The following is a 15133-nucleotide window of genomic DNA, read 5'->3' as shown; positions in this document are numbered from 1 at the left end:
TTGGTGAAAATCCTCACGGGTGCCGTAAGACAATGGTAGGCTGAGAAAGATAATAATGAGAGAGTATTATCGGTGAAAACCCTCACGGGCACTATAAGATGACGGTGAGTTGATACAAATGAAAATAAGAGAGTCTCATTGATGAAAAACCCTCACAGACACCATAGGGTAATGGTGAGCTGGGAAAAAGAAAATGAGAGAGGCTTGTTGGCAAAAACCTTTCAAGGCGCCACTAGCCGAATGAGGTCTTAAATGCAATTGACCTAAGAAAGCAACTCAATTTTGAAGTCAACAACTCAACAACAATTGGTAGAAGGTTTTGGATGGAAAGATCAGGCAGTTAATTCTGATATGCATGGCATAATCATTAGAGTTGACTGTCATTTCTAGATAAATTTTTCATTTCTTTGTTTCAAACGGGGACATTCATTGTCTTTTCTTTCTTCTCTTTATTTTTATTTTGTTTTCTTGAGTCAGTGGTCCAAATAAAAGTCATTGTCATTTTTCTCTTGTCTTTGAGTCAAGTCCATATCAAAACAAGTGAGAAAAGATTCCAAAACTGGCTACCAAGTTCTTCAATTGCACAGAGCAAGATAAAGTCAGCATATGAAAGAGACATGATTGTGAGCTGAATAAGACATACAGAAAGTTTTGTCAACAGACAAGCTGGGGAACTCATGAAAATACCAAGGTTTAAAGGGTTTATCTGAGAAGCATGACAAAGAAGAGATACTGTGTTTATTTCAGAGTCACTCTTAATAATCTGAGTTTGGGTCAATGACACGATAAAGAAGGGGAAAATACCAGCAATCTAAAATAAAATAAAGGGAATGAACACTAGAGCAAATGCCTGAAAAGCCAAGTGCTGCAAGCTACCACTAAGTTTTTAACTGACAAATTTTCTTTGTTGAAATAGGGGAGAATTTGCTTCACTTAATTCAGCTACCATTGGAAATGTACATCTGTGAGAATTTTACTTTTTATTCAGGACCCTCCTGAAAAATGGGATTTTACTTTCTGTTCAGGACCCTCCTGAAAAATGAGATTTTACTTTCTGTTCAGGACCCTCCTGGAAAATGAGATTTTACTTTCTGTTCAGAACCCTCCTGGAAAATGAGCTTTTACTTTATGTTCAGGACCCTCCTGAAAAATGAGATTTTACTTTCTGTTCAGAACCCTCCTGAAAAAATGAGATGTTACTTTATGTTCAGGACCCTCCTAAAAAATGGGATTTTACTTTCTGTTCAGGACCCTCCTGAAAAATGAGATTTTACTCTATGTTCAGGACCCTCCTGAAAAATGAGATTTTACTTTCTGTTCAGGACTCTCCTGAAAAATGAGATTTTACTTATGTTCAGGACCCTCCTGAAAAATGGGATTTTACTTTATGTTCAGGATCCTCCTGAAAAATGAGATTTTACTTTCTGTTCAGGACCCTCCCGAAAAATGAGATTTTACTTTCTGTTCGGGTCCCTCCTGAAAAATGGGACCACGCTTTCAAAAATGAAATACTGCCTTATAATAATCTTTGTGTGGGATAGTTTTAGTTCTAGTTTTGATTTTGATTAATTTTTGTTCTAGTTTTGATTTTGGTTTCAGGAGCCCGCCTGAAGAATAGGGTGATGAAATTGAAAGTCAGGAGCCCGCCTGAAGAACAGGGTGATAAAATTGAAGGTCAGGAGTCCGCCTGAAGAACAGGGTGGTGAAATCAAAAGTTGATGAAATCGAAAGTCAGGATCCCGCCTGAAGAGCAAAGCAAATAAGTTGAAAGTCAATAGATTGAAAAATAGCAAGTCAGGAACCCACCTGGAGAACAGGGTGAAAAACTGAAAGTAATCAACAAGTTGAAGAAATTGCAAGTCAGGAGCCCGCCTAAAGAATAAGGTGATGAAACTCAAGTCAAGAGTTCAAAAGAAGCTGCATAGATAGGACTTTTGTAATTTTATTTATCTTTTTAACTTTTGTAATTTTTCATTTTTGATGTAATGACAGAGCCGCGATCGAAACCTCGACGGGACCTCACTCGACTCTCCAACTCGGTATTGTCCATCTTCTTCCAATCCTTTAAGGTACCTGCGACTTGACTCCCTCATAACTTAGGTAGGTAGGATGTCCTAAATCAAGACTTGGTCTCTCTCCTTCCTTCTATTTCATTCTTTTTGAATAAAGGTCGGAACAATATTCTGTCTCGTTGTCTACTTCTTTGTCTGAAAATACTGCGTATTTACATTCAAAGGGTGCATGATGTAGACACGTAATTTTGTTCCTTCAAAAGATTAATTTTCACCTTTTTACCCTATCCTATTGTATACTGTCAACCATGTAATTATTTCTCCACAAAAGTACAAAAATAACAACTCTAAACAAACCTATAACAAATTTTATCCTATCCTAATCACCCCTACCCTACCCCACTACCCCTACTCTCACCTCACCACCCCTAACCCCTTAACAGATATATACATATCCAATACGGATAGAGATGAAAAAAGAGGGGGGATAAAAAACAGAATTCCATTTTTTCAAGGGGGCCCACAGGGAATTCCCTAATTGATATATACACACACATCATCATCTTCATGAGGGGGACTATATTCACATCACAATAAAACTCACCCACACAATTCTTAACCTCACGCCATTTTGAGCACTCCATTTTTGTTCCTTTCTTCACCTTTGCGATATTGTTACAAGAACCATACACACACCCACAACATTTTGGTCTCCTTTATAACACACATACAGAGATGGCGAGTGGTAGGTGAGAAATTGAGAGAGAGGTAGAGAAACAGTGAGAAGAGGGTAGTTGATTTGGGAATTGAGAGAAGAGATTAAGAGAGAGATCGAACTAGAGAGAGATATTCGAGGTCGAGAGATCAGAAACTGGGAGGGGAAACCCGGTCAGCTCGCCGGATTCCAGGTGTGGTCCTGTTTCACCGGATCGGAAACAGGTTCGGTTGATCTATTTTTTTTTTACGATATCTATTTCAGTTCAAATTTGTTTCTAATTTCACAATTTCACCATTGGCTTTTAATTCGAACGAAGGTCAGGTCAAATTTTCGAGTTGGTCAAGTTCATTGTCGCGGTCGGGTCAAGGTCGGAGCTCTAATCAAATATTTTGACGGATTGAAATAAGAGTAACATTGAGGTCCAATTCTATCTTCTCTCGCTTTAATTTTTACGTAATCGTGAATAATTGTGTGTTCGGTATGTTTGAATCTTGATTGTGTATTGGTTGATGTTGAATTTAAATGTTGAAAAGTGAATTGATAATCGAAGCATGTGTTAATCATTGATTGATGACAATGAAGTTGGGGACGGGAATCAAAATTGGTAAAAGTGAATATTATGGTATTGTTGATGTTAAATGTGATATGTCGTCGAGCGGGTAGGCAAACAATAGGCTCGGGTAGGCAAATTTTGAATTGGTGGATTGTTGGAATGTATGAAGTATTTGTTGAATGTCTTGTTTACCGTATTTGAAAAGTGTATTCATTTGGCCGGGAAATGCCCTGAGACACATTGTATTTATTCACCGGGGAACCCCCCGACGTATTATGTTGGCAGAAGACGTTCGTGATGAAGGCCCGAGGCATCGGGTGAAGCATTGGAGTTTAGTGTAGGACTAGTTTAGAATAGGATTTATTTTTTTCGCACATTTTTTATTTTGGACTGTATAATTGGACTGAGCATTATATTTTGGGTTTGTTTTGATTCGTGCATTTGATTGATTGTTTTATGTGTTTTTTGTGGTTTATACATTTGTAATGTCAAAATTAGCCGATACACTCTACCAAGCGACCGTGGTCGAACCACGGGATCGAGGGGTGCCTAACACCTTCCCCTCGGTCAACAGAATTTATCTCTATTCGTGGAACAGTTGAAAAGAGTCAAAAACAGTTTTGAAAAGGATTTTCCAAAGGTGACTTGGCACACCGGATTATGCCAAGAGGTGACTCTGAATAAAAATTCAAATAATCCTTTTTCAAAACAATTCTTCATTTTGTCACTTTAGATAATAAAAATCCTTTCGAACTTAAAACGAGTCTTTTTCGAGTTAAAAAAGGGGTGTGACAAATACAAGTGCGAACTATTAAATACATATACAAATGCGAACTATAAAATATAAATACAAGTGCAAACTTTAAAATACAAATACAGTTATATCAATAAATACAAAAATATAAATGGCGGTGTGACTACAAATACGATAAATTATTGTGGTATTTACGTTATCATCCATGACTTATGCTTAACTAGTCATATTTTTCGAAAATACAAAAAATATAAAACAGAACAAAAAAAATAATAAAGAAAATAAGTACAAAAAAAGAAAATAAAAAAAAGAAAAGAAGAAAGAGAAATAGAAGTTAAGGATTAAAAAGAGAAAAACAAAAAAACAAAAAGAAAGAAACGAAAAAAATAAAAGTTGAAAAAAATAGAAAAAAAGAAGAAGAAAAAATGGGAAAAGCACAAAAAATAAAAAAATAAATAAAAAGATAATAGTAGTGTTAGGCAAGAAAATATTCATCTCAATGAGATAAGCGTGATTAAGATTTTATCTTTTTAAAATATTGAATTTCATTTTTAGCGAGATTAAATCGGGATTGTATTCATATTTTATATGAATACATACTATCTGTAAAATCGAATACAACGGGCATAAATTGAATACAACGGCTATAAATGGTAATTATGTAAAATGTGACTATGAAAGGTGGGTTTTATAGTAAAATACTGCTATTTTTGAAAGATCCCCTATAATAAATTAATCTATCAATTATAATATTATAATTATGATTCCAAATAATTTAATCACACAATAACCCTTAAATCCTTTTCTTATACTAGAGATTATCTATAATTTATAATATATTAAAAGCCTGAAGACATTTAGAAAAATGATTTAAATTTTTTACCCTTCATTAAAAGGATCCGCTTCAGATACTTTTATTTTTCTTTTTCCTACAAATTATTCGATTTTGTCCAAATTTGTTATTAAAGTAGCCGTCTTTTTCCAAGCCAAAATTTTTTGTACAAATTTGAATTTGATTTTTTTCAAATTTGTGTTCTACTGTCTAATATTTTTTGTACAAATTAGTAAAAGCAGTCTTTTTTCAAGATTCTCTCAAGGATTTTCACAAAAAAATTGTCGTCTTTGCCTACTTTTTGCCATAAATATTATTGTTTTTGTCAACTTTTTGCCATAAATATTATACCATCGTTTTCATCTGTTTCATCTATTTAAATGCTTCTGATTTTTTATTACAAATTAATTGCCTCAGGAAGAGTCATGAAAGAATTGAAAACATTGATTGATTCTTACAAAATAAAAGATGAAGAAAATCCAATGCCTCAACCTTCATATCCATTTGTGGAGTTGGATTTCTACGAAATCTTTTACTTATATACCCTTTTTTTTATCATATCAATTAGCAATGTTGACAGTGAGATCAAAAAAATATTTTTATGACTGACAATTATGTCGGAAGCTTCTTTGTTCAAAAATTATATTCACTATTTAATATTATTTTCGCTGTTTGAAAAATTTGCAAAAAAAAAAAAGGTTTTATATTAATATAAACGATTATGAATAGATAACCGCATATGCAGATCGACATATCGTCAGAGGTAAACTTCTTCGTCAATCCTTAATTTTAATCATGATACTTAATTGTTGTATTCATGAAGCTCTTTTCTTTTTTATTTGACGTTGCATATCTTTTTTATGTACTTTAAATATATTTAATTTTGTACCTCCTTTTATCTTTATTAAAATTGTGAAATAATAGAAACCGAAGTTTTTTTTTTCACCGAATACGAATTGAAATTGAAATAGACATTTGTGACAAGGTGATAGAAACATGAGATGTCAAGCCAATGAAAATTAAGATGTTACATCGAAACGTTAAACATAGAGTTAAAATTACAAAAATACGTCGAGTAAGCAATTAAATAAGATTGTCCAGTTAGCACAACACTTACCTCAAATTCTTTAAAATTAAATTACAAGGTAGATTTGTGTTATGAGACCTAATTATCTAGAGGGTGAGTGAATAAATAAAAATGGCAAAGATGGTCCAAATGACCAAGCCCCTTTTAATTTTACATGACCTCCCTCCTTTGTCTCAATCTAAAATGATTTTTAAAATTAAAAAGTTCCTATCAAAAATACATTTCACAAAGTTAAGAAAATAATAAGACAAAATATATCTCAAGTTGCAAAAGTGTATTCTAAAGTAACGCAGAATTCAAAAGAATAATAATTCTTAACACAGAAAAAAAGGCTAAACATCGATCTAAATATTACTGATCGACTTTTATGTCCTTGATAAAATTGTAAAGTAACGATAAAGTATATCCTAATTTATTTTTGGACAGATTTTTCAATTTATATATGGTAAACTAATAATCCAAAATTTTATTGATAAATTATAATCTATATCTATGTCTATACTGTATTAAAAAGTGTGAAGGATCTTAAAAATATTATTTAAATTTTTTTGCCCCTCATTAAAAGTTTCCACTTTAGACAATTATTTTTTCAGTATTTTTTAATATTTAATAGTTGAAAATTAATTAAATATTTATATAAAACCTTTCCTTATTATAAGTCATAGAATCAATAATAACAAATACTTTTTTGGTTAGTTTAAGAATTCTAAATCAACTAAAGTTGATTTTAAGAAGATTTGAAAAATCTAGAAATAAATATAAAAACGTTAGATTAAGAAAAATATAAGTAATACCAAATTTTTAAAAAGTTTAAATAAGTAATCAATAATTTTCTAAAGATTAAACTTTAAAAATAAGAAAAGATCTTAAATATAGAAAAAAAATGATACTATAAATATAATTTAAATCAATGCATTTCTCTTAACCTCTAACATCAGAGGCGAATGTAGAATTTTAATCTTGTGGGTTCCTTGGGCAAAAGAAAAATTCAAAAAAAAAAGTGAGTGATGGGGCAGAACCCACAACCACAAAGAGGGCAACAATATTTCAACGTGCACTTGTTTGCCATTAGACCAATAACACACTTTATTGTGGGTTCTTAACTTATAATTTTTATATATTTACTAGATTTTTCAATATAAATATAAGATCCGTACGAAAGTTAGTGAGTTCCCGGGAACCCTCACCGTACCTTCTAGATTCGCCCCCGTCTAACATAACAGTAAGGAAAAAGGTATTACATGACAAATGTAAAGATGACAATTTATTAACTACTTGAAATTTCTGGCGATAAAATATATATTAAAGTGTCAAGAATTGAATCTTTTTATACTTTATTAAAAAAAATAAAAAATATTCACAATAAACAACATCATCTAATTTTAAATAATCAAAAGTTAAAATAACAGATCTACTATTTCCATAAATTTAATACTATAGATATACTGTGCATCGAAAGTAACGTTAGGATCCACCCCACCCACCACTATTTATATCTCAAATGGAACACTCCACCCATTGCATCTTCATTTCTTGTGTGTTCATTGATCATATATTCATGGCGAAAAATGATTTGAAAATATTAGGTGCATGGCCTAGTCCATATGTAATGAGGCCACGTATAGCACTTAACATCAAATCTTTGGCCTATGATTTCTTGGAGGAACAATTTGGTACTAAAAGTGACCTTCTCCTTAAATCAAATCCAATTTACAAGAAAATTCCAGTTCTAATCCATGATGGAAAGCCAATTTGTGAATCTCTAATCATTGTTCAATATATTGATGAAAATTGGACTAATTCTGGTCCTTCTATTCTCCCTTCTCATCCTTATGACCGTGCTATTGCAAGATTTTGGGCCACTTATATTGATGATAAGGTCTGTGCTTTTATTTTCACTTTCTATCTGTTGTTTAATTTTTGAATTTATGAGTTTTAGATTCTAGAAATAAACTTACTAGGTTCTTGATAAAATATAAATTGTTTATAAATATTCAGCACATTTTAAATGCAAATACAAGGTTTGATCTGGAATTACTCGCCGATGACGTATAGTAGCTCTGTCCAGGGCAAAGCCGGGGAGGCGCTAGGGCTTCATTTGAATCCTTTTCGGTGAAGAATTATACTGTATATATAAGGTTTAAATTATACTTATTTTCATGGTGGTTGGTTGCCGGAAAATAATTGTTGAACCTTATTTTTTTTCAATGTTACTTGCTCCAATTGTTGTTTAGACATCATTTATATCTTTAATAGTCGATAGTTTTATCAAATCCCTCTCCAATTGGCTAATATCGTTATTTACTTTTAAAATATGCATTTTTCAAAATATATTTTTCAGTTACCAGCCAAATACAGAGAAAAATTGTAGGAAAATGTGGGAAAAAAAAATTCAAAGCAAAAATGACAAGTTGTACCAAACACTCAGGTAATGCAGAAGCACACAAGAGATGCCAAATATATAAATAAAGTTTGCCTTAAATAGTTAAATTTAAATAATGCGTTTTAAACCGTGGTGGGCGGTTATAGTGGAAAAGGTCATTAGCTAACTGGACTGTTTTGATGTGTGTTGTCATTTTCCTTGTGGTAAATTTTTCGTCTTTATGTGTGTGTAATGTATAGTACAATTATTAATTACATGATAATGACATCTATAATGTAAGTATCTTGAGGACTGCAAGGTTGTTGATCACAACTCTTGAGCAATTAGTTAGCATGATAATGACTGGTTGGTTGTAAATTCATTTTAGTCTGTCATATTTACTTTTAGGTGTGTTCAACGAGGGTGAATTATGCCTTTATCAATCTCAATTTTATTGTGCGAGTAATCCTATTACACAAAAAAAGAAAATGGAATCAGCTATGAATTTCGTCAAAAAATTGGAATTAGCTAAGTATGAATTTCATCGCTAAATTCTTTGTATCTAACAAAATTTTGTGATCATCCATCACTAAATAGGATTAACGACAGATTTTACAGTTAGCTGGAGAATTTGTCCGTCGCTAATTCCTGTTATTTTTTGTAGTGTTGTATCTCATTTAAAATGTCCAAATGCATTAGTTATCAACATTATCATGAGAAATAAGTAAAAACTAGTTGCATCTAGTGGTATGTTTTGAGGTTTATGTATATTTTGGCAAGAACAAAATAAAGAGCACTTGAAGTAGTGTTTTGCATATCATTTAGATAGGCTAAATATTGGATTCTTTGTGGGGTTCATGTTTTCCTAATTACCAGTTGCAGTACTATTTTGAGTTGGAACTACATGTATTGAAGGGGGTTCAATTCAATTGAATTCTGTTTTTTGGAAAATCCTATTGTACAAATAGGTCAAAGACAATCTTTTTTATACATATAAATTGTTGAATCCTCTTGACATGTGGGAAGTTTGTGATGTAATAGTAAAGTGGCTCAAAAATTGCTTTAGATAGTACGTTCGAACAAATCCCATTAGAGTTCCTGACTTTGCCACGGGTAGTATATAATACCAACATTTTAATTGATGCTGCAGTGGTTTCCATCATTGCGCGGCATAGCAGCAGCACAAGGAGAGGACGCAAAAAAGGCAGCAACGGAGTTGGTGGTCGAAGGCCTGGTATTGTTGGAAGATGTCTTCAAGAATAGCAGCAAAGGCCAAAAGTTCTTTGGTGGTGACACAATTGGGTACTTGGACATTGCCCTTGGCTGCTTCTTGGGTTGGCTGAGGGTGACTGAGAAGATGAACAACGTAACGCTGCTTAATGAATCCAAGACTCCGGGTCTGTACAAATGGGCTGAAGATTTTTGTGCTGATAGTGCTGTCAAAGATGTCATGCCTGAAACTGATAAGCTTGCTGAGGCTGCTAAGGTCATTATGTCTAAAATGAGAGCCCAAGCCTCTAGCTAAATTCGTATGTTCTTCTGCTTTTGATCAAGATGTGTGTCTTGGTAGTTATTTTCAGTCTCTAGTTAAGATGATGTATGAGCACAACATTTGGTCTTTGAAAGGACCAAACAAAATGCATTGTCCTTGTGTAATAAGCTATTCAGAAATGAGTAGATGAAGCCAATTGTACCATCTGTTGCTTAATTCTAAATGGTGCCTTGAGCAGCACAGAACATTGACTTGCTATTTGGAAGTCATATGTTATTCTATGTTTGGAAAAGAAATTAACTCTCATGACACTGGTAAAGGGCGATATCGTTGCTTGTTTTAAAACCAAACGATCCCTTAAAGTTTTTGTTATGTGGATGATTTTTGCTTCAATCATGGTTTGTCTTTTGAACTATGTATAACTAATCCTGATATAGTCTAACACCCCAATTACTAGTTTCTACTCGTTTCGTTCACTCTGTTTGGCACTATTTCCTTATTAGTTCATTCCAAAAAGAATGACATATTCTTATATTTCCTTAAGAATTCATAGTCGCGTAAGTGCTAAATGTTTGAGACCACGATTTTTAATGGTTTTTATAATCACTTAAATATTATGACATATCCAAGATAAAAGTTTCAGAATGTTGAAATTTTTTGGGATGGAGGAGTACCCTCAAATTGTCGAATTCTTTTTGAAGAATATTACATGGTCAGAATTTACAACTAATGGACAAACCAATAAGGTCCTCTTCTTTTGATGGGGACAAGACTTTGATGCAAGGTCCGGTATGGTTTTTGAGTACAAGCTTGGGAGGACCAATTTGTCGATGTACTAAGTCGAAGATCTAAGTTGGCGTCCAACAAGTTAGAATTAAAATAGATAGCATCAAGGACCACACCCCCTGCCAGCTTCACAGCCCACTCCTTACACCATACTTTAAGCACTATTTATATCTCATACACTTGCCCAATAATACTTTGGAAACATCACCCATTTAATTTCCCCTTACTCTATAATTGCAAATTATATTTCTAACTCTGCTTTGATCATGGCTGGAAATGATGTGAAACTATTAGGATCATGGCCTAGTACATTTGTCATGAGGCCTCGTATAGCCCTTAACATAAAATCTGTGGGCTATGATTTCTTGGAGGAACAATTAAGTTCTAGAAGTGATGTTCTCCTTAGATCAAATCCAGTTTACAAGAAAATTCCAGTTCTAATGTGAATCTCTCATCATTGTTCAGTCTATTGATGAAACTTGGACTAATTCTGGTCCTTCCATTCTCCCCTCTGATCCTTACGATCGTGCCATTGCCAGATTTTGGGCATCTTATATAGATGATAAGGTACACATCTCTCTTCGTAACTTTAAAAGCTTAAGTTATTAGACAAAGCTTAAATTACTTAATTATATTATGTCTCAAGAAATCCTCTTACATGTAGTGTGTGATTCCATTTCATGGCTAAACAGGCAGTATATTTGTTGCTTTTTGAGTGGCGGTGGCAACTCTAATACCACCTAAAAGCTAAACTATTAGGAATATAACATCTTGAATTGCTTAATTTTATTAATTGTGTCTAACTAATTGATTTCTCTGCTTAATAAATGATAGTCGCCTTTAGTTGTATGCTAGTGGTTTGTGTACCACATAAGGGTACATTTGACAAAGAACAGAAATATAGAGAACTTGCAGTAGTGCTTTACATTTCATTTAGACTGGGTTGGGTTCTGCCCGAGACTCGCATTGGTTTAGGAAATGAGTTGTCATTTCTTTTATATGATCTTGTACAATCCTCACCGAATGAGATAACTTTTGAAATTAAGATTTTATATGACAGCTGGTTCCCATCCCTATTCTTGGTTTACCCAATGTTGAGGCCCCATGTTATCGTTATGTTGTCCGTGCTCTAGATGTTCAGCCTTAAACACGTGTAAGAGAGTGTTAGGGTCCCACATTGGTTGAGGGAATAGGTTGTCGTCATGAGCTAACTGAGGTTGATTTATTTAGGCCTAAGGTCCATTTTGTTAACAAATTCTTTGCGGGGTTCATGTTTTTCTTTTCAGTTGCAGACTAGCATTTACATTTTAATCCATGCTGCAGTGGTTTCCATTACTCCGTGTCTTAGCGGTAGCCCAAGGAGATCATGCCATAAAGGCAGCACTAGAGCCATTGGTCAAAGGTCTGGTGTTGTTGGAAGAAGTCTTCAAGAATTGCAGCAAAGGGAAGTTCTTTGGAGGAGAAAAAATTGGATACTTGGACATTGCACTTGGCTGCTTCTTGGGTTGGATGAGGGTGCCACAGAAGATGAACAACGTAAAGCTGCTTGATGAAGCCAAGACTCCAGGTTTACACAAATGGGCTGGAGATTTTTGCGCTGATAGTGTTGTCAAAGATGTCATGCCCCAAACTGATAAGCTTGCTGAGGCTGCTAAGGTCCTTCTACCCAAAATTAGAGCTAATGCATCTAGTTAAATCCTTAACGTGTTTTCTTTCAAGAAAATATGTTTAGCCTATGAAGTGTTGGTATCTACTTTAAGTCTAGCTAAAACCATACGTGTTACTAGTACATTGTGTAATAAACTACTAAGAAATGAGCATGCATGAAGCCAAGATCTACTAAGAAATGAGTAGGCCTCAGATTTCAAATTTTGACATTCGACGTATGCTGCCTAGAAGGCAGACTCAAATAGCAGATTGGTGATTAAGTAATCTGTGAGGTAAAAAAAAAAGTAACTAGCCATACTTTTTTTTTTTGGTCAAGGACTCAAGGTCATAAATCCTCTTATGTTTCATTCACATTTCTCATGCAAATAGAACATACCCACTGGTATAGATAGTTGCCTAGTTTGTGTGATGCTTAAACTGTATACACAATCTAGATACTTTGTAGATTAGCACAGTTGCAGTGTTCATTAGTTGTTATGTATCACAGAAATTAAAAGGATTGCAAGTAGAGAACACATCCATTCCAACTCCCGAACAGAATATTTCGTGATGAATAGGAGAGACCTTTCTTCGTAACATGTCTTGCTTCTCAAGCTCTCTCCTGATCCTCTTCTCATGGGCCTCTACTTCCCTAGAAATTCTTGTCTCTCCACTCTCCAAGACATATGTAAACAATTACTATAAAGACCAAAACATAAGTCGAGAAACAACTCTCCTAACACCGCGAAAGATAAATATGTTCAACAAGAAGGAAACTTCATCCTTGTAACAAAGCCCCCTTGCGCAAGATTTCTATCCACCTTTTTAAGGAAAATTTTAAAAGATAATAACAAAATTTTTGATGAGGTGACATATGTTTTTATATGTTCCCGTACAATTTTTAGAAGAATATTTGCACTAAATTCAAAAGAGGAAGAATAAGAATAGATATTTGAAATAAGTAAAAGATAGATTGATACGCATCAAACTTCAAAAAACATAAAGAGTCGAGAACTTTACGGAGCTCTAATTTATAGTCAAATAACAAATACCACTACAGACGAGCAATCAATAGGTCACCAAAGCTTAAAGTAAAATCCAAAAATCAAAATAAAATAACCAGAAAATATCTCCAAATTCCGTCACCAAGAAAATCGGCACAAACTCGCATGCATAAAAAGCCTTGAAATCAAAGAAACGAGCAAATAAACAAAGGAGAAAGGCTTAAACAGAGCAATATTGGAGAAAAAGATTATTACCTGGTTTGCTCTTTCTTCAAAAAGGATTATTGCTCATTCTGATGCATTGTTGCTGCACAGTCTTTCAAATTTATGCAGGAAAATTTCAGATTGAATTGAAATTAGATAGATAGAGAAGGAGAATGAAACATGCTCAAAAGAAAGCAAAAACAATACGTGGCTCTTTAGGGGTGAGCTAAAAGACATGATTCACAGATAATTTTTAAAAAGTCGAATATGCCCTTTAACTCTACAATTTGTTGACAAGTTAGCACCATATCGAAACCACCTATTCTATATACTCCTAAATAAGATGGATATCATTCCATTGCATCTTTATTTCTTGTGTGTTCTTTGATGATATATTCATGGCTAAAAATGTTGATTTGAAAATATTAGGTGCATGGACAAGTCCATATGTCACGAGGCCACGTATAGCACTTAACATCAAATCTTTGGCCTATGATTTCTTGGAAGAACAATTTGGTACTAAAAGTGAAATTATCCTTAAATCAGATCCAGTTTACAAGAAAATTCCTGTTCTAATTCATGATGGAAAGCCAATTTGTGGAATCTTTAATCACTGTTCATTATATTGATGAAAATTGTACTAATTCTGGTCCTTCTATTCTCCCTTCTCATCCTTATGATCGTGCCATTGCAAGATTTTGGGCCACTTATATTGATGATAAGGTCTGTGCATCTGTTCTTGTCTCTTGCAGTTTGAATTTTTTTCAGCCATATACACTACTAAAAAATATTCGGAAAAACTGACCACCCAAAACCGATCACAAAAAGTGGTCGGAAAAAATCGATCACTTGTCGTTGATTTTTTATTTTTTTTATTTAAAAAAGTTACCACATGTGGTAGCTTTATAATTATAAAATATCAAACTAAATATTTCAATTATTTTTATGTTAATTATTATATATTTTAAAAATTAAATTTTAAAAAAGTAACAAAACCGACTGTAAGTGGTCGGTTTTTTTAAAAAAATTAATTTAAAACTATTTCAAAAAATCGGCCACAAGTGGTCGGTTTTTAAAAATTCCTTTTTGATTAATTTTTTTAAAAATCGACCACTTGTGGTCGATTTTTTAAATTTATTAAATTTTTTTTTTTAAAAAGTCACCACTTGTGGTCTCTTTTTATTTAAAATAAAAAGAAACTAATTTTTTATTAATTAATTTAATAAAAACCCACCACTGGTGGTAGTTTTTATCGAAATCACAAAATAAAATAAAATTTAAAAAACGACCACTTGTGGTTGTTTTCAATTTAAATAAAATTAATAAAAAATTTAAAAATCAACCACATGTGGTTTGTTTTGGAAATAAAAAAAGATAAAAACTAAATAATTATTTTTATAAAATAATTATATAAAACGTTGTATATTAACTTTATGTAATCTAACTATTGTTATTAGTAAAAATAATATATTACATTACATATATAATATAATGTAATGTAATGTAATCTCCTTTTGTTTTCAAGAAACTCTCTCTCTCTTTGTAACATATTCAAGAATTAAATAAAGAAGAAGCTACCTGTTTCCTACTATACTACTATCTCAGTTTGGTTCCCAGATAGTCAGGTACATATCTCTTTACTTCTTGTATTCATTTAATTAAACTTCTACCCTAATCCAGCC

The 15133-nt window shown here is 33.0% G+C and overlaps 1 protein-coding gene, 1 long non-coding RNA gene and 1 pseudogene across 3 annotated transcripts; 2 read left to right on the top strand and 1 right to left on the bottom strand.

Annotated features, from left to right (window-relative positions):
• The first annotated feature begins 7412 nt into the window (after positions 1-7412).
• LOC107848053 (glutathione S-transferase U17) lies at positions 7413-10014 on the top strand. The gene is made up of 2 exons (XM_016692714.2): positions 7413-7835; positions 9469-10014. The coding sequence occupies exons 1-2, from the start codon at positions 7458-7460 to the stop codon at positions 9841-9843; spliced, it is 753 nt and encodes a 250-aa protein (XP_016548200.2). The 5' UTR covers positions 7413-7457; the 3' UTR covers positions 9844-10014.
• An 848-nt stretch (positions 10015-10862) lies between these two features.
• LOC107848054 lies at positions 10863-12419 on the top strand (annotated as a pseudogene).
• A 14-nt stretch (positions 12420-12433) lies between these two features.
• Positions 12434-14289, bottom strand: LOC107848055. Of its 2 annotated transcripts, none has more exons than XR_001667776.2 (2): positions 13503-14289; positions 12434-12918 (listed from the first exon to the last, which is right to left on the bottom strand). It is a non-coding gene; the product is annotated as an uncharacterized LOC107848055 (long non-coding RNA). The 2 variants fall into 2 exon arrangements; XR_001667775.2 differs by having other exon boundaries at positions 12540-13425.
• Between the last annotated feature and the right edge of the window lie 844 nt (positions 14290-15133).

Source organism: Capsicum annuum, chromosome 11 (genome assembly GCF_002878395.1).
Source record: "Capsicum annuum cultivar UCD-10X-F1 chromosome 11, UCD10Xv1.1, whole genome shotgun sequence".
Taxonomy (NCBI): Eukaryota; Viridiplantae; Streptophyta; class Magnoliopsida; order Solanales; family Solanaceae; genus Capsicum; species Capsicum annuum.
This window is presented reverse-complemented; position numbering and strand designations above follow the sequence as displayed.